Genomic DNA, 18,543 nt, shown 5'->3' with positions numbered 1-18,543 from the left:
GTTTATTTTGAGAAGGGTGCTTTTTCACATACTGTAGGTTGCAAGTCTTTCATTGTATCCTTATTACCATTTTATAATGCAATTAATTGCACTGCTAATAAATGAATGTAGATTAACAAAGCAAGACACAAAAAGCAAGCAAGAAAGGAAACCAGTGTTTCATATTACTTCTGTATGTAGTTTGTTCCTGACTCCTGCATATAATGTTCAAATGTGTAATGACACACACACACAAATTGTAAAACAATAAACTTATTTTAAAAGCATGCAGCAAATCTCATTTTACTTCTTATAGTAATTGATTGAGGAGATTACATCAAACAGTTCCATACGTACTGAAATATCTGTCTGTCTGTTGTACTGTCATATTGTGGAGTAGCATTTTAAAAGAGTGATAAAGGTATTACAAACAGATTTTATTTTTTTCCGTTGTGATTACTTGCAATGGTAATAAATCAATTAAAGTAGTAAGAAAAAAGAAATAGGGCTTAGTAAAATAATAACATATATATGAGTATAATTAAAAATAAATTAGCTGTTAAACCAACCAGGTAATAAAAACAAGACTTGAACATTAATTATAGCAATGGATGCCAGCAAAATTAGAAATAAAAACAATAAAAATTAAAAATGAAAATACAATGAAATAAGAATCAAAGTAAATGTTGTGAATCAAATTACGTACATATATACGTATATATGTAAAAAATGTTGTTGTTTTTTTTACTAATATATAATATTAAATGTTCAAATAGCCTCAAAGCTGATGTATGACAGGCAGGGATGGGCAGTATTTCAAACACATATATTTAAAATACGTAGCATACCCTTCACCATATTTAAAGTTTAGGCCTGCAAAACTTTGAAACTTGGGTATAGAAATTATAGTAGCAAGTAGAAAACATGACAAAAGCATTCATGTCCAATTTCCAACTAGGAACGTCACATTCACAATAATTTGAAATAAATTCATAAAAAGAAACAATTGGGATAGTCTTTGTGAAGGCAGCGTGAGATAAGGTGAGGATATCATGGTCGGTTGTTCTTGTTGATTAAGGTTAAAATGGAACACCATTCAGATTTGCATTTGTTAGCAGTTGCATGAAGGTGAAAATGAACAAAAATGTGAAATAAACTGGATTATAAGGGGCAATCGCACTCTAACATGGATTAGAGCCCCTAGTGTGAGTATCTACAGTCATGCCCAAAAATAATGGCACCCTTGGTAAATATGATCAAAGAAGGCTGTGAAAATTAATCTGCATTGTTAATCCTTTTGATCTTTTATTAAAAAAATTCACATAATTCACATTGGATAATACAAATTTAAAATGGGGGGAAATATCATTATTAAATAAATGTTTTTCTCTAATACACATTGGCCACAATTAAGGACACTCCTAGAAATTCTTATGAGTAAAATAACTCAGAAGTATATTCCCATTCATAATCACAATTTTGAGTACTCCAGGGTGATTATGAACATGAAATTATCCAGCCATTGCTTCCTGTTTCACAGAAATATAAATAGGGGGGAAAACAAAGCCCAAATGCCCTCAATCATCCATCACAATGAGAAAAAACAAATAATATATTTCTGATGTGCAGCAAAAGATAATTGAGCTTCACAAATTAGTGAAGTGGCTATAAGAAAAGGGCTAGAGCAGTGAAAATTCCCATTTCCACCATCAGGGCAATAATTAAGAATTTCCAATTAACAGAAAATGTTACGAAACTGCCTGGAAGAGGACGAGTGTCTATCGTCCTAATGTGCGGTGAAAAGGGGACTCTGAGTAACTAAAAGCTCTCCAAGGACCACAGCTGGAGAATTGCAGAAAATAGTTGAGTCTCGGGGTCAGAAAACCTTAAAATATATTGTCAAACAGCACCTACATCACCACATGTTGTTTAGGAGGGTTTCAAGAAAAATTATCCTAGCTCATCCAAAAACAAAACTCCAGCATATTCATTTATCAGACACAATTGGTACTTGGTGATGGGTTTGGTGAAAACAGGGATAAAAAGTACCCCATGTGTACAATGAAATGTACTGCCAATATTTTTGATGTTGTGGGCCTATATTTCTGCTGGAGGTCTGGGACATCTTGTTTAGATACATGCCATAAAAAATCAGTAATGCCATGTTTGGATCATCCAACTGTACAATAATCCAAACACAAACCTCAAAAACAACACAAAAATGGGTCACTGGGCACAGAACCGAGCTTCTGCTATAGCCATTACAGTTCCCTGACATGCACCCTATAGAAAATGAGTGTCGTGGACTGAAGAGCAGCACCACCAACAAGGGAAAGGGTCTGAAGTGATTATGGATGAAGGAATGTTCTCTGATCCCTTGACAGGTGTTCTCTAACCTCATCAGGCATTATAGGAGAAAATTTAGAGCTGTTAAACTGGCAAATGGAGGTTTAAAAAATAATTCAATAAAAGGGTGCCTTAATTGTGGCCAATGTTTATTAAAGGGAAAAACATTTATTTCATAATGATATTTCCTCCCATTTTAAATTCTTATTATCAATGCAATTTTAGATTTTTGTGATTTTTTTTTTAAATAAAAGATCAAAAGGATTAACAATGCTGATTAATTTTCACAGCCTTGTTGATCATATTTACCAAGGGTGCCCTTATTTTTGGACATGACTGTAAATGAATAGCAGACAGCAAAAATGATTAATAATAAAAACACTGATAGCCATTTGGAATCATTGCTGCTTTAAAGATTTTGAGCATTTAAAGTGACAGATGACACAACTACATTGTATACTTAGAATACACTAATTTAGTTATCTTTATAATTATCATTCTTGGTGTAAACATTGTGTATTTTGAAAATACAAAATACTGTATTTGTATTTAAATAAATGTTCCCACAGTATTTTGTAGTTTTATTTTAAATACATTTTGATGTATTTGTACCCATCTCTGATGACAGGAACATACGAGCCGTAAAATGAAACGCACTGTAGTAACACAGAACGTAGCCGGATGTCCCGGATGTGCTTTCACAGCAGAGTGCCGTATTCCAGTTTTCATCGAGCGCCAAGGCTGGGCGATTCAATCCATCGAATATCGTAATCAACTGTAAAAACAAAATTGGTTAGTGCAAAGATTAAGACGCCACTATATTATCTGTCATACGATGTCAGTTGTACCTCCAAATCGATCATCTACCGGTTGGCCTCGTGGAGTAAATCAGTTCGGTAATAAATACATTAGCCAGCCGGCTAAACCGCTCACCCTGGAGAGAACAATCAACCTGTGAGTAACATTCACCGCTGCAAACTGCGTGGACTATTAAATTTATTTCATAACCAATCCCAGAGATGTACGATGGTCTCTGCTGAAGCAGCATCAACCTTTAAACCTGCCAAACAATCGTAACGTTACGTCCTTCCTGGTCACTGCTGTTTGTTTGCGTGTGCACGTTTAAATGAACACGTAACGTTACATTGAATTTTAAAAGCATACACACCATTTTTCAATTTGAATAAATGCTTTATACAATGTTCATGGGAAAAAAATCACTAGATAAAGCCAATCAAACATAGTTAAGCTCGGGTTTTATTTTACAAGTAACGTTAAGGCTGCACGATTATGATCATAATTGTCTATTATTAAGTACGATTATAACAATCTACACTGAATGATATTTATACTATTGTTTGAAAAAACTGCATGCCTTATTTTTATATGACAAACAAGCTAAATAACATAAGTGGAATTGGACAATTATTTGTCTCTTTGAACGATTACGATTGGCATCTTTAATTGTAATCGCGATTAGGAATTCGATTATTTGTGCAGACCCGTTTACAAGGTTTACATTTTTATGCATATGCACACACAACCAGATACAAGAGTTATGTGCCAAATAACACACTATACACTTGCACTATACACACTATCCACTAGTGTGTGCCTTTTACATTATTTTAAGCAGCAATAGTCTAGCAATAGCACTTTGTTTTCCAGTAAATTAAGTGCATCATCCAGGTATTTGAAGTGCATTTTTTATTTCTCTCCAAAAGTTGGATGTGATTTAAAGAAAATGTCTTAGTTCTCATTTAAACTAGTGTTTTGCAGTTATCTCTTAACCCCACTCACTGTCAAAATGGCAATAGTCAACTTACTAACAGTTCTGGCTGATTTTGTCCTGTGTGCTGATCACCCAGTAGATCAGTAAAGGTCTATCATATCCTCATTTAAATGACACCTGAACATCATGTTTGTTTTTTGCAGATACCCACTAACAAATTACACATTTGGCACCAAAGAGCCACTCTATGAGAAGGACAGCTCAGTAGCCGCACGCTTTCAGCGGATGCGGGAAGAATTTGAGAAAATCGGGATGCGGCGGACAGTGGAAGGGGTTCTGATCGTTCATGAGCACAGACTTCCTCACGTGCTGCTGCTGCAGCTGGGAACCACCTTCTTCAAACTGTAAGCAGCCAGTGCTTCACTGGAGTTTGTGTCTTATGGATGTGATTAATTCAGATGGGTGCTTTTCAGTGGATAGCTGTACTGTATTGTTGAAAGTAACCAATCCTTACATAGATATTATTTTTTAAATACATTTTTGTTCATTATTTTACTATGACTTGTTCTCTTTTCTTTGCATTGTTTTGTTTGTTCATAATGCGTCTGTTAATAAAGTGTTTAATAATATGTTTGTCAGTGGCTGACAGTTCTATATTGTTTTGTTTTTTTACAGTCCCGGGGGTGAGTTGAACCCTGCAGAGGATGAGGTGGAGGGGTTGAAACGACTGATGACTGAGGTATTATTGCTTCTGACTGTATTTAAAGTCATATGCCATATTATGTAACAAGACTAGCAAAGATTTAAAATGACCTGAAGAAGAATTTTTCAATTTGTTTTTCAAGATTTTGGGGCGTCAGGATGGAGTGAAACAGGACTGGGTCATTGATGACTGTATTGGGAACTGGTGGAGGCCAAACTTTGAACCACCACAGGTAGTTACTTGGTTTCATTTCCCTCAGACAAACATGCACTGGATCACTAACAGTATTGTTTTGTTTTTTCACTTTCAAGCACATTAACTAAACCAAATGAAATATCTAATTATTGTAGTTTAAATCAATGATAAATCAGATTTAACATGTCTCATTTCCTTCCATAGTACCCTTATATTCCAGCACACATCACTAAGCCTAAAGAACATAAGAAGCTTTTTCTAGTACAGCTGCAAGAGAAAGGTAGGATGAAAAACATTGTTTACTCAATGTACCCCGAGTACAAAGTGATTTACAGCTTTACTTGTGTGTTGTGTGTTTTAAGCGTTGTTTGCTGTGCCAAAAAACTACAAGCTAGTGGCCGCCCCCTTGTTTGAGCTTTATGATAATGCTCCTGGATATGGCCCAATCATTTCCAGTCTCCCACAGCTACTGAGCAGGTGAGCTATTACTTGTGAACCCTGTAGCACAGGGGTGAGCAAACTTTTTGTCATGAGGGCTACATCAAGTTTTAGTATGAATGTGAGGGCCGCATAGTATATGCATGACAAATGAAGCTTTGAGATATATTGCACTTGACGTTTACTGGTTTGTAATATAATTCACAGCACATTTCAGATGATTTAAAAAAACGTGATTTAAAATCCTGAAAACAGCATTTCCCCACAAAATTACTTTTTATTACGTATGAAAAGTATGCTTTCTCCCTTTGTCTCCTACAAACACACACACACCACACAGATACACGTGCAACAAACGTGCACAGAAAATTTGCACTTACCTGTGACATTATCAGGAAACAGTTTAGCAACCGAAAAGCTACATGACGTTTCTCAATTACACCACTGTTTTTGAAGAAGGTTCAATTACAGATTCGCTATTGGTAGAGAAGCTGCTGCCGAAAAATGTTGAGAGACGAACATGCAGTGCTCTGGTAATTCACACATGCTCAATCTCGCTCTCTTTCATAACTGCATTAGTCTGCATACTAGCATTACAATAAATTACGTTTTGTAATCAGCATCGGGATTCTGCGATAGAAAACGCTGTAACAAGCTCCGTGATTTATTTTCTTTTGTTGTTTTGGGGTTTTAATATTATGTATTAATAGGCAAAGGGGACTTAAATATTTATTTTGCTTATGTCTGGCCCTGATATTTGAGTGCATTTTAATTCTGACTGAATATGCTGAATACTGTATGTTATCTGATACTGCATCAGAAGTAATTTTGGACTAGCTGCCTCATGGGCCGGATGAAAGTGCCCGCTGGGCCGTAGTTTGCTCACCTCTGCTGAAGCATGTAGTACATGGCTCCACATAATATAATACTGCCAAATGTTGTGTAATTACATTTAATGATTGCAAAATCCTTATTTCTATTGTTGTTAATTTGTTCAATCTGTTCATTCGCCTCCACAGGTTTAACTTTATCTACAATTGAGAGGCGTGAGGTTTTGTCTTGACCGTGGGCTGTCTCTGTGAGCGCAGTCTGATGGGGTATCAGATGAAGATTTTGTGTTAAGGTGTTGGCAAGGTCCATTGAGGTTTATGAAATATTGCATTTTCTGGCCTGTCTGCGTTACGTTGATTTAGATTGCATAGGAATGTGTGCATTTTTTTTTTCTCATTTATAGATACATTGAAAATCTTTGTTATTGAACTTTGTCATCGAGTAACTACATTTTTATGTTTGACTACATGGTGAACCCAGTGTCTTTTGAAAAAAAAAAAAAAAATGTTGTATATTAGTCTATGCTTTTTATAATAAATTGTTCTCATGGATATTTTGCAGGTTTCAGTTTGTATAATTTATTGTTGCTGTGTATGAAAGAAGAATTTGAATTTTTGTAATTTATATTCTAATATGGCTAATTATGGAACTCTATATGTTGATATTAGTCAGGGTTTCTTTATCCAAAAAGTGTCTTAATTTAGTTTTACAGACCATTTTACACACTTATTCTTAGGAATTAAGACTGTTTTGCTCTAAAATCTATTTAAATGGATGGACTGATATGAATCATAACTTGTAAATAAATTTAACCCACTCTTTCCTGGAGTTTAGCAGAGCCACGCTTGCTACATAGCCAAGATAAAGCACAATGTGAATGGAAAATTGTCAACCAAAAATATAAAATTTACTCCATCTCAGGTCATTCAATGTATAGAGGAGTTAGTTTTTTTCATTGGAACAAATTTGGAGAAATTTAGCATTACATCCTTTGCTAACCAATGAAACCTTCAATGAATGATGCAGTCGATGAATGCCATCATGGTGACAGTTTAAACCGATGATAAAAACATCACAATAAATCAAAAGTAATCAAAATAAAAAATGTCATTTTGTTGTCATTTGTATATGTCTTTATCTCAAAGTGCTTCTCAATAAATTAGTTTCATTTATTTCAGTAATTCAACTTAAATTGTGAAATTCATGTATTAAATTCAATGCACATCAACTGAAGTAAGTCTTTGGTTCTTTTATTGTGATTATTTGGGCTCACATTTAACAAAAACCCACCAATACACAAACTCAACAAATTAAAATACTTCATAAGACCAATAAAAACATTTAGTGAATTGTTGGCCTTCTGGAAATTATTTGAATTTATTGAACATATACTCAATACTTGGTAGGGTCTCCTTTTGCTTTAAATACTGCCTTAATTTGGTGTGGCATGGAGGTGATCAGTTTGTGGCACTGCTGAGGTGGTATGGAAGCCCAGGTTTCTTTGACAGTGGCATTCAGCTCTTCTGTGTTGATTAGACTCTCTTCTCTCATCATTTTCTTGACATTACTCCGGTCTGGTGAGTTTGCTGGCCAGTCAAAGCACACCATGGTCATTTAACCAACTTTTGGTGCTTTTGTAAGTGTGGGCAGGTGCCAAATCCTTCTGGAAAATTAAATCAGCCTCTTCAAAAAGCTGGTCAGCATAAAGAAGCGTGAAGTGCTCCAAAATGTCTTGGTAAACGGGTACAGTGGCCTTGTTTTTCAAAAAACACAATGGACCAACACCAGATGACATTTGCACCCCAAATCATCACAGACTATGGAAACTTAATACTGGACTTTAAGCAACTTGGGACATGAGCTTCTCCACGCTTCCTCCAGACTCTAGGACCTTGGTTTCCAAATGAAATACAAAACTTGCTATTATCTGAAAAAAGGACTTTGGACCAATGACAACAGTCCATTTCTTTTTCTCCTTAGCCCAGGTAAAACTCCTCTGATGTTGTTTGTGGTTCAGGACTGGCTTAACAAGAAGAATACGAAAACTGTAGCCAAATTCCTTGACACTTCTGTGTGTGGTGGCTCTTGATGCATTGACCCCAGCCTCAGTCCATTCCTTGTGACGTTCTCTAAAATTCTTGAATCCAGTTTGCTTGACAATCATCGTAAGGTTGCGGTTCTCTCGGTTGGTTGTGCATCTTATTCTTCCACACTTTTTTCTTCCACTCAACTTTCTGTTAACATGCTTGGATACAGCACTCTGTGAACAGCCAGCTTATTGGCATTTCATTTTTGTGACTTACACTCCTTGTCAAGGGCGTCAATGATTGTCAGAGACCATTTTGAAGGCTCAGGAAACCAGTTTGCAGGTGTTTTGAGTTGATTAGCTAATTGGCATTTCATCTTATTCTAATTTGTTGAGATCGTGAATTGGTGGGTTTTTGTTAAATGTGAGCCAAAATCATCACAATTAAAAGAACCAAAGACTTAGACTACTTCAGTCTGTGTGCATTGAATTTATGTAATACACGAGTTTCAGAATTTGACCTGAATTACTGAAATAAATGAACTTTTCCAATACATTCTAACTTACTGAGAAGCTTGTTATAAAACACTGGTCATACTTGAAATTTAAAATGTTTCCATAAAATGTTCCTATTTGTTTGTGCACTAGTTACTGATCTTTTATCATATGATTTACTGTTGTCATATTGCTAATTATTTATTAATGCAAGTGCTGCTAAAACCTGTTCTTGTGACAATGATATGTGGTCTTTGTTTTTTTGTTTCCAGCTATAGGTAAGCATGCCATTTCACATATGTCGTTTTGTGGGAGGGGTTGTTTCAGTAACTCATAAATTTGGTTTCTAAAATTTGAGATTAAAAAATATTTTTGATCATGATGGAGCTCAACATAGGCTTCAATTCCACATCTAACAGCACTTCCATGGGTTCAGAGAAGATCGCTCCTGCTGTAGTTCTGGGTTTGTGCTGTTTGGTTGGTTTGCCAAGCAACATTGCGGTAATACTCATCATTGCTCGTGAGTGGAACAGAAACCTGAGCTTTATCTTAAAACTAATGCTAAACCTTGCGGTCTCTGATGCTTTGACCCTTTGCTTGGCTCCTTTTGTGCTGTATGGAATACTGTTTGGATGGAAACTTGGCCTTTGGTTTTGTCAGTTCCTGTTTTTTTTGGGTCACTGTAGTCTGTATGTTGGGGTCCTGACGGTCACCTCCATGAGCATCCACCGCTATCACAATGTCATCAAGTCAAGAGTCACTAACAGAATGATACTGCAAAGACTGGAAAGACGGCACAGGCGCCTTCAGCTGATTGGCATCTGGTTTCTAGCTTTTGCTTTTTCCCTGCCAGTACTTTTTACCCAAGGACTCGAAGACAAGGATGGACTTAAAAGATGTCAGAGGAAAATGGAGTCGCAGTCTGTAGAAGTGACTCTTTTGCTTTTTGAGATCCTGGTTGGGTTTATCATTCCATTTGTGACAATGTTGATGTGTTATCTATGGTTGGACAAAGGGTTGAGACAAAAGGCCAAGAGCTCCAGTCTAACTAGAGCTCCACAGGACCAGGAACCCAGAAACCAGGGGACAAACGTTAGGACTTACAAGAAAAGACTTGTTATCAGCATCGTTTTGGCTTTCTTTCTGTTTTGGACTCCTGTGCACATTATCAATGTGATTGATATAGTCAAAACTCTGACTAAAACATCTCATCCAGATGTTCATTCCCAACTGAAGTCCTTCCGCGAAGTATATGGTGATACAAGCAAGACTCTGGCTTTGCTAAACTGCTGTCTGAATCCTTTTCTCTATGCCATCTCTTCAGCGAATCTAATGAAATATTTCAGAAAGAGATAATTCAAAATTTCTGATTCAATAATTTATTTTTAGTCAAATATATGCTTTAAAGACAACACGCACCAAAAAAAAAATAAAAAATTGTTCTAAACTACAAAAATTTGATTTTGGCTTGTAATAGTAGCAGAACCTTTTTTATAAAGTTCTATAAAGAACCATGCTTCACAGTGTTTTATAATTGTATTCATTAATATTGTTTTTACCTCTCTATCTGCCTTGTCTTATAATATCTTGTAGCCTGTAGTAAAACACAAAATAGAAAGAGGATATAGTAATGAAGACTTTTCCATTATTATGTATATATTCTGAGTGGCAGTTTCTCACTGCAGATGATGAAGTTGGGTGTGATGCGTGAGGTTAGAGTTACAGTGTGTCTCCTACATCTATATAAAACAAAAGGCCAAAAGTAGAAAAACAAATAGGCAGTATGTAAGCTTCGCAATGTAAAAAAAAAAAAAAAAAAAAACCTTTTGAAGAACCATATTTTTTTAGACTGTGGATTAAAAATGTTCTTACATAGTTTACAGTAGATGAGCACATGCTTTTAGTGGACTCACACTATTTAACAGCTTCCTGTGTCATGCATTTTATACAGAAACATGATCATATTTATTAACATGAATTGGGTGTTGTAAATATCAGTATTATACATAATTGCATTTTATTTGATTGCTGTAAGTGTTATTAAACAGATGGAAATGTTCATCTGGTTGCAGTTTTTTTTTTTTTTTTTTTTGGTAACAGTCAGAACTGTTTCAACTGATAATGTAAGCCAGGGCTTCCCCAAACCCATATTTGTATTCTTATATATCTATAATTTTTTTACATGTCATGTGACCAATCAACAAAGTAAGTATGGTCAAAGGGGTTAAGGGTTGGTTATCTGGTTTAAACTGGATATGTTGCAAGTAATTAAGAAAAACTAAGAACATTCTTAAAACTAAGAACATCTGCAAGTGTGGTTATTAGATGGTCGTAGATAAAAATAAAAAAATAAAAAGCACGAAGTAAATGTCTTCAGTTTGCACGAGATGCTATATTAGTCAGCAAAAGAACGGAAGAGAAATATGTGTTAAAACCACAAAAGGAAATTGCAAAAAGACCCTATGAACAAGGACTGAACAATGCAAATGGTTTCATTTTATATATTTAGATTATAACTTAAGTGATTTTGATATTTAATATTTTATAATTCACCTTATTTTTCAATATGGAAGCAAACCCTTTTCTGCATAAGTGCCAGACTTCAAATTCATAAGCTGCTATGGTTAAATAAGTAAGATTAAAAAAGTGCAGTAGACCCTAAAACTACTGTCCTAGACACCAGTGGTTATGACAGTACATTAAAATAATATAACAAATACTATTATGTGACATCAAGCAGCATTAACTTTGTTTTTTGACATTGCTTTCACATTCATGTTAAAACTTGCTCCTAAAAAAAGGTGTATTGCATGGCTTGCAGGAATACTTGATTCTGACTGGTCAGCTGCTTTCACCGTAGTACACTGCAATGCTTTATATAGTGCATTTTGACAGCATAGCGAGACTAGCTTATGTACTTTGCAATACTTCATGGGAGTTGAGCATGCCCTGCAGAGTTCTTTAATTTGCTTGTCAAGACTGATGGTGGAATGTTCTCTTCAGCATCATGGGTACATTTTTCGATATACAAATTTCTTAGTTAAAAAGATTTACTAAAAAATAAGCTGAAATAATAGGAGCAGATGGCTTTTACGACAGCATATACCAACCCTGAGACTGCTACTTTTATTTAGGCCTGAGACATAATTTCACAACTTTGATACATAAGCTTGCGATTTGATTCCAATCTCAATTCACTGGATTCAGTATTGACTCATCTGGATAGCCTATATATCAGGTGATGCTTCTAAATATAAATGTTAGTAGGCGATGTGTAAATAACTTCTGAACAACCCTCTTTTTTAGACTATATTCACATTTTCGCATTGTTCTAACGTGGTTTAGAGTTGACATTGAGCACATGCTTTTCATGGACTAACACTATTTAACAGTACATGCAATTTTTCTCTAGGAAAAAAAGATCTCTTAAATAATGTTTTAAAGTAAAACATACTGCAAACTGATTTGTATACAATTGCATTATATATATATATATATATATATATATATATATATATATATATATATACATATACATATATATATATATATATATATATATATATATATATATATATATATATATATATATATATATACAATAACGTTCTAATAACATCATTTTAATGATAAATGTAAAAAAAAAATATATATAATACTTTATTTTATTTATTTTTTATTATAAAAATTTTTTTTGCTAAATGCTCCTTATTCTTTTTCCAGATAACTAACATCCTGTGTGGACATCGAGTAACTCTTCTGAAGTTTCATGATATTATTCATAAGCTGTTTTATTGACATCTTTGCGTGGTTGAAAATCTTAATGAACGATCACATGATACATGACGTGGATTTTGTGTTATTATAGATCACACCACATTAAAACACGACAAAACCGCATGTATTGTTTCAGTCTCATCATTAAATCAACAGAATTTAAGTTAAGACTTTGTTTTGTTTCAAAGGTTACCTGCTGTTTTCTGTGTGTCGACACGCTGTCGATGTCTTCTCTGTTCCGCCAGAGCTATTTATTTATCCTGTCTGAGTAAGTATGCAAATAGAACCGTTGTCTTCACTAACATTAGAGAGCACGCTTCGTCTCAAAGTTTACATGCACTGGATACTATATACCATGGAGCTTTGAGGTTCATCACTGGTCTTAAAGTCCTCACTCACCACTGTGAACTGTATGAACGTGTTGGATGGTCTTCTCTGTCAACACGGAGACTCCAACACTGGTATGTTTTTATATATACGGCTATTTTAGGTCTTCTTCCATCCTACCTTCTGACCTACATCAGTGTAAAAGATATAGGGACTTACAATCTTCGGTCCCAGGATCTTGTTCTTTTGTCTGTACCAAGTGTTAGAACTGAGCTGGGGAAAAAAGGCGTTTAACTTTGCTGCTCCCTTTGCATGGAACAAGTTACAGAAAAAATTGAAACTTAATAAGCTTGTCTCATTGGTTACTTTTAAGAGGATATTAACTGACTTGGAAACAGCCACATCTGGCTGTAGTTGTTCTGCATGATATGCTAAGGATTTGTGGTTGTTGTATCTGCTATTTTAGTTGTCTTATGTTATTGTGTATTCTGTGTTGTATGTATGGTTGTACTGCTGCCTATCTTGGCCAGGACACTCTTGAAAAGGAGATTTTTAATCTCAACGAGTACTTTCCTGGTTAAATAAAGGTGAAAAAATATATATATATATATATATATTAAAACAGTTGCAGCTCATCTAGTGCAGCAACGTTTTATTCTTTGCAACCTAAGCCTAACCACAAGGTCTACGCATCACATAACGGTAACCTCAAAAATCTACGTAGCAAACTCTTTTAAATGTTAAATGTAACTGAGCAACAAAGCATTAGTCTTTCCCCTTACTAAGACACATGTTGAACAGCACTTAATTTCAACATTTACTCTCCTGATCTATCCCTATGCTGCTGCCCAGTTTCGGTCGTAAATGATTCATGTAGCTCCAACACAAAGGGTTTAAGTTAACTTAACATTTAACAAATGTAATTTCATTTAACGTAATAAAATTGAGTGCAAATGACAACCGAGTAAAAAACTTAAGATTAGTGTTGTTAGCTAAGTAAATTGAGCAAACTACAGAGATTGAAAGACTTATTAGAGTTTAAATGTTTAATGTTTCGGTATTTTGAATATTTAAAAGAGTTTATAGAATATAAAACACTTTTTGGTTACCTTTGTGTTGAATGAGCTAGCTTGTTTTTAGGCTGTCAGTAGCTGTCATAAACACACATGAATGTTCCATGATCATTTGATTGTGAAAGTTAGAAATGATGACCATATAAATAATGTGCATGCTCTCAAGCTGATTCATTTTATTGATTTATATAAGAATCAATAGACAACATAACACTTGCTCATATTCACTAACCTTTGCATGCAAGTAAAAAAGTTATCATTTCAGACATCAACACAGTTACAACTTATCTAGAACATCGTTTTAGTGAAATGTAACCATAGCCGAACCACAAGGTCTACACTTCAGCCTATTGGTAACCTCAAAAATCAACATAACATAAACTCTTTTAAATGTCAAAAATAGAACTACTCAACAAACTTTAAAAGGTATTTCCCTTTACTAAAAAAACACCTTAAGCAGCACTTCATTTCAACATTTACTCTCCTGATCTCTCCTCTCCTTTACACTTCTGTGCCGAGTCTGGTGTGGACAAATTGCTTGTCAGTAGAACCTCATCATCACATCTTGTTAGGACTCGGTGGAAAGGTTAAGGTATAAATACATTATATATAGCCAGTTAGATGGGAGCTTTAATTATTTTTATTTTTTTTACCTTTGCGTAAAATGTAACCTTGTTCGTCGGAAGTGAAAGCAAAGCTGTGGCTTCAGTTGTAGATGTGGGAGGAGTCAACATAGCCTCTGTTCTTCAAACAGTCATAGCACATTTATTTCATTTCTAATGACAGAAGGTTCTGCATTTTCCAGACAACAACAATATTGATGATGGAGCAAGGATTAGGCTTCAATTCCACATCTAACAGCACTGTCGTGGGTTCAAAGAACATCGCTCCGGCTGTAGTTCTGGGTCTGTGGTGTTTGGTTGGTTTGCCAAGCAACATTGTGGTAATCATCAGCATTACTCGTGAGTGGAACAGAAATCCAAGCTTCACTTTAAAACTAGTGCTAAACCTTGCGGTCTCTGATGCTTTGACCCTATGCCTGGTTCCTTTTGTGCTGCATGCAATACTCTATGGATGGAAGTTCGGCCTTTGGTTTTGTAAGCTCCTGTTTTTTTTGGGTCACTGTAGTCTGTATGTTGGGGTCCTGACGGTCACCTCCATGAGCATCCACCGCTATCACAATGTCATCAAGTCAAGAGTCACTAACAGAATGATACTGCAAAGACTGGAAAGACGGCACAGGCGCTTTCAGCTGATTGGCATCTGGTTTCTAGCTTTTGCTTTTTCCCTGCCAGTACTTTTTACCCATAGACTCGAAGACAAGAATGGACTTAAAAGATGTCAGCGGAAAATGGAGTCGCAGTCTGTGGTAGTGACTCTTTTGCTTTTTGAGATCCTGGTTGGGTTTATCATTCCATTTGTGACAATGTTGACGTGTTATCTATGGTTGGACAAAGGGTTGAGACAAAAGGCCAAGAGCTCCAGTCTAACTTCTTCACAGGACCAGGACCAGGAACCTAGAAACCAGGGGACAAACGTTAGGAATTACAAGAAGAGACTTGTGATCAGCATCGTTGTGGCTTTCTTTCTCTTTTGGACTCCTGTGTACATTATCAATGTGATTGATATAGTCAAAACTCTGACTAAAACATCTCATCCAGATGTTCATTCCCAACTGAATTACTTCCGCCAGGTATATGGTGATCTTATCAAGACTCTGGCTTTATTAAACTGCTGTCTGAATCCTTTTCTTTATGTTTTCTTTTCAAGAAATGTCATAAAGTGTACCAAGTAGACCCAACCCATATTTGTTCCACAGTTACATATTCAAATAATTATTTATAAGTTGTAAACCTTGTCTGCTAATCTGGTGATCAGTTTTCTTTTAAAATAACGTCTTTGTTGTAAAAAGCTGCGTTAATGCAATTCTGAAATCTAATCTGCCAAAGGATCATCTGTGAGCGAATAAATGCTTACCATAATCATAAATGTACTGGATAATATGTCTTATTTACAATAATTTAAATGATTTTTAATTTCTTTCATTTGTGCATGTTTTTGAAAAAAATTGCCATTTCAATTTTTAGAAAGATGAGAAATATGTTAAATAATTTAACAACCCTGTAATGAATTTGGTAGCTTGTGACAGCAGTATACAGTAAGTAAACAATATTATTTGAATGTCTACGCAGTATAGAGGATGCACATTTAGCTACAGTATACAGTTATGTTCCAGCCTGTTTCCTTCCTCTTGTTCTACAGTAATAATAGTATACTTTATTTGTAGCTATAGTGTTTTATAAATGCTGTCCCACTTATTATAGTTCTTATGTTTTCATAATGGAATCATAAGCACAATGGGGCACTGCACACTCTTGCTTCATTAACTGGGTTCTAAACAGAAACAGGAATGGAAACACTGTGCATGGTTGTCTGGTTGTTGACCACTTGGTTTAGTTTCAGATGCTTATCAGACATGTGATTGGCATGAAGATCAGTTTGCTTTGTCAACTCACATCTGTATTACATTGAACTATTTGAGCAGTGTATGAAAATGTATTAAATGCATATGTTTTTAATTTACTTGTATCACTAAACAAAACATGATTAATAGCAAGATGGACTGGAATTTTTTTTAATGAAAATATATTAAACATACATTTCCAGTTATGCAATTTACAGTAACATATGTCAATATCATTCAAAACCTTGAACACAGATTTGAGAACAGAATAACAGTACAACATATATCAGGTCACCGTTTGGCTTAAATGCTTCTTTTTTCCTTTCTTATTTTTTTTTTTCAACTGGATAAGGATTTTGACTATATGCACAACAACATGTTGCAGTACTTAAAAAGTTTAATAAATTTCATTAAACTACTTTTCTGACATATTCTTAAATTGAGAATACAACCAACAGGGAGCTAGAAGACAAGGTGTGAGAAATTGAGGCTTGTGGTTCAGGTCTCCATTCAGAAACGGATGCAATGGAGGAAGAGGAAGTTTTACACAAGCTGGTACTGGATATAGTATATTTGTGCACTAACCGCCTCAGTCTGTGTTGGATGAAGTGTGATATCTGCGACACAAAGAATAGGAATATAATCAAAGGCTCTCGGGATGTTGTTGCCACAATGCACCTGTCCAGCAGGAATTGGCACAACAGTGTAGTTCAAATGACGCTGAAGGACTAAATATTTGCTCTTCTAATGAGCTTAATCAGATCTCAAATAATGACATGATGTGTTATCAAACTAGCCTAAAACATGCCAGAGAGGCGCAGCCATGAGCAGGCATTTGAGAGTTTACAGGCAGGGAATATTTCATGAACTTTTAGCAAAAATGTCAAAAGTAGTCCAAGTTGGATGATGTGTTCTTCACCGCTTTTTGTTGCTTTGCATTGTTAATATGTGTAAATAAGACTTTCACTGTAAATAAGAATGTCTCTTGTCTGCCAATAGGCTCACTCCCAGAATGCTTTGTAATTAGCCTCTTTGAATAACAGCAACAGCAAAAGGATAAAGTAAGTCAATTGCTTCCAACAGGCACAGTTCATTAAAAAAAGCCTCCTTTGTAGATCTTCTGTGGAAATGGTTGCACTTCTACTGTACATACACGTTTAAAACCTTAAACACCTTTAGTCAGTATCTCATAATAATGATGACAGTTATAATAATCAGAGCAGTAATTACAGTTTAGCTATAATAATAATGCATAATGTCTTAAATCTACTCTTTAGATACTGTCCTTCTCGTGTTCCTCAACCGTCTGCATTTGTCCCCAGCATACAGCAACTTAAATATTTACAATGATTCATTTACAACCAATGGCTCTGCCCATTCATCAGTTTGTCCTTTGTGGAGATAAAAAGCTTGTGGCACAGGGTACATTTGTCCAGTGAGTTTAAAACAGGCTCTGTGCCTGGACTGTCCCGGGGCACATTCACCCCTGCACTCATATGGCCAGTAGCTGACTGAGCGCCATGCGGAACTGCTGGGTGCAGCCAGCGAGCTCCCGCACCCTCTCTGTCATGTCTCTCGCAGCCCCTGGTGAGGGGTACTGCAGAGCTGCTGTCTTGGTGCTGACCACAATGTCTTTGAGCTTTTCGCATAGTGTGTTGCTGTGCTGAGCCACTCTTGTGCGAACCTCGGGCGACTTGGCTTGCCTGGAGAGCGTGTCTCCGATGAAGACGAGCTTGTGAGCGCTGAGGATGACGAATTTGCTGTGGGCGACGAAGATTTTGGGCGGCTGGTTGTTGTTGATGGAGGAGTAGAAGGCGTCGATGGCATTGGTGAGCGTGGTGATGTTGGCCTCGCACTGCTCCATGTAAAAGAGCAGCAGCTGCCGGTCGCCCGTGCACAGCTTACTGCGTGGAGTCTGAGGGTAGTGAGAGGGCGGAGTCCAGGCCGAAATGTCATTGTTGATTGGTCGGGAGACCTCCTGCTCCAGTCGCTCAAACTGCTTCAGCTGTTGGGGGACATGAGTGAGTAATACCGTATTTAAAAGATGAACAAAAAATACTGTTGTAAAAAGCATTACATGTTTGTTTACATATGTATTTATATAAGACTCAATTCTTTTGTGGATAATGCACACCTACATGTGACTTTGAAAGGCAT

At 35.9% G+C, this 18,543-nt stretch overlaps 4 protein-coding genes across 7 annotated transcripts in view; 3 read left to right on the top strand and 1 right to left on the bottom strand.

The window, feature by feature from the left end:
• Positions 1-3,083: 3,083 nt before the first annotated feature.
• Positions 3,084-6,777, top strand: LOC127934442 (cleavage and polyadenylation specificity factor subunit 5). Its single transcript, XM_052531822.1, has 7 exons — positions 3,084-3,279; positions 4,261-4,461; positions 4,733-4,796; positions 4,903-4,992; positions 5,160-5,235; positions 5,318-5,432; positions 6,413-6,777. The coding sequence occupies exons 1-7, from the start codon at positions 3,161-3,163 to the stop codon at positions 6,432-6,434; spliced, it is 687 nt and encodes a 228-aa protein (XP_052387782.1). The 5' UTR covers positions 3,084-3,160; the 3' UTR covers positions 6,435-6,777.
• A 150-nt stretch (positions 6,778-6,927) lies between these two features.
• On the top strand, positions 6,928-10,804 carry LOC127934439 (leukotriene B4 receptor 1-like). Its single transcript, XM_052531819.1, has one exon. It carries the CDS (start codon positions 9,124-9,126, stop codon positions 10,099-10,101), a length of 978 nt encoding a protein of 325 aa, XP_052387779.1. The 5' UTR covers positions 6,928-9,123; the 3' UTR covers positions 10,102-10,804.
• Positions 10,805-11,040: 236 nt separating this feature from the next.
• LOC127934440 (leukotriene B4 receptor 1-like) lies at positions 11,041-16,791 on the top strand. Its single transcript, XM_052531820.1, has 3 exons — positions 11,041-11,756; positions 12,469-12,790; positions 14,728-16,791. Exon 3 carries the CDS (start codon positions 14,743-14,745, stop codon positions 15,715-15,717), a length of 975 nt encoding a protein of 324 aa, XP_052387780.1. The 5' UTR covers positions 11,041-11,756; positions 12,469-12,790; positions 14,728-14,742; the 3' UTR covers positions 15,718-16,791.
• Positions 16,542-18,543, bottom strand: part of LOC127934435 (breast cancer anti-estrogen resistance protein 1) — a 78,874-nt gene continuing 76,872 nt past the window's right edge. For all 4 annotated transcript variants that reach the window (XM_052531811.1, XM_052531812.1, XM_052531813.1 and 1 more), the window contains one exon: positions 16,542-18,391. In XM_052531811.1, the coding sequence (XP_052387771.1) occupies positions 17,879-18,391 (513 nt within the window). In that variant the 3' untranslated portion in view covers positions 16,542-17,878. The remainder of the gene's footprint in view (positions 18,392-18,543) is intronic.

Source organism: Carassius gibelio, chromosome A18 (genome assembly GCF_023724105.1).
Source record: "Carassius gibelio isolate Cgi1373 ecotype wild population from Czech Republic chromosome A18, carGib1.2-hapl.c, whole genome shotgun sequence".
NCBI classification, from domain to species: Eukaryota; Metazoa; Chordata; class Actinopteri; order Cypriniformes; family Cyprinidae; genus Carassius; species Carassius gibelio.
This window is presented reverse-complemented; position numbering and strand designations above follow the sequence as displayed.

Coding starts and splice junctions, on each gene's coding strand:
- LOC127934439 (XM_052531819.1), top strand. CDS start 9,124: ATGATGGAGCTCAACATAGGCTTCAATTCCACATCTAACAGCACTTCC.
- LOC127934442 (XM_052531822.1), top strand. CDS start 3,161: ATGTCAGTTGTACCTCCAAATCGATCATCTACCGGTTGGCCTCGTGGA. Junction 3,280..4,260: donor CTGGAGAGAACAATCAACCT/GTGAGTAACATT, acceptor TGTTTTTTGCAG/ATACCCACTAACAAATTACA. Junction 4,462..4,732: donor GGAACCACCTTCTTCAAACT/GTAAGCAGCCAG, acceptor GTTTTTTTACAG/TCCCGGGGGTGAGTTGAACC.
- LOC127934440 (XM_052531820.1), top strand. CDS start 14,743: ATGATGGAGCAAGGATTAGGCTTCAATTCCACATCTAACAGCACTGTC.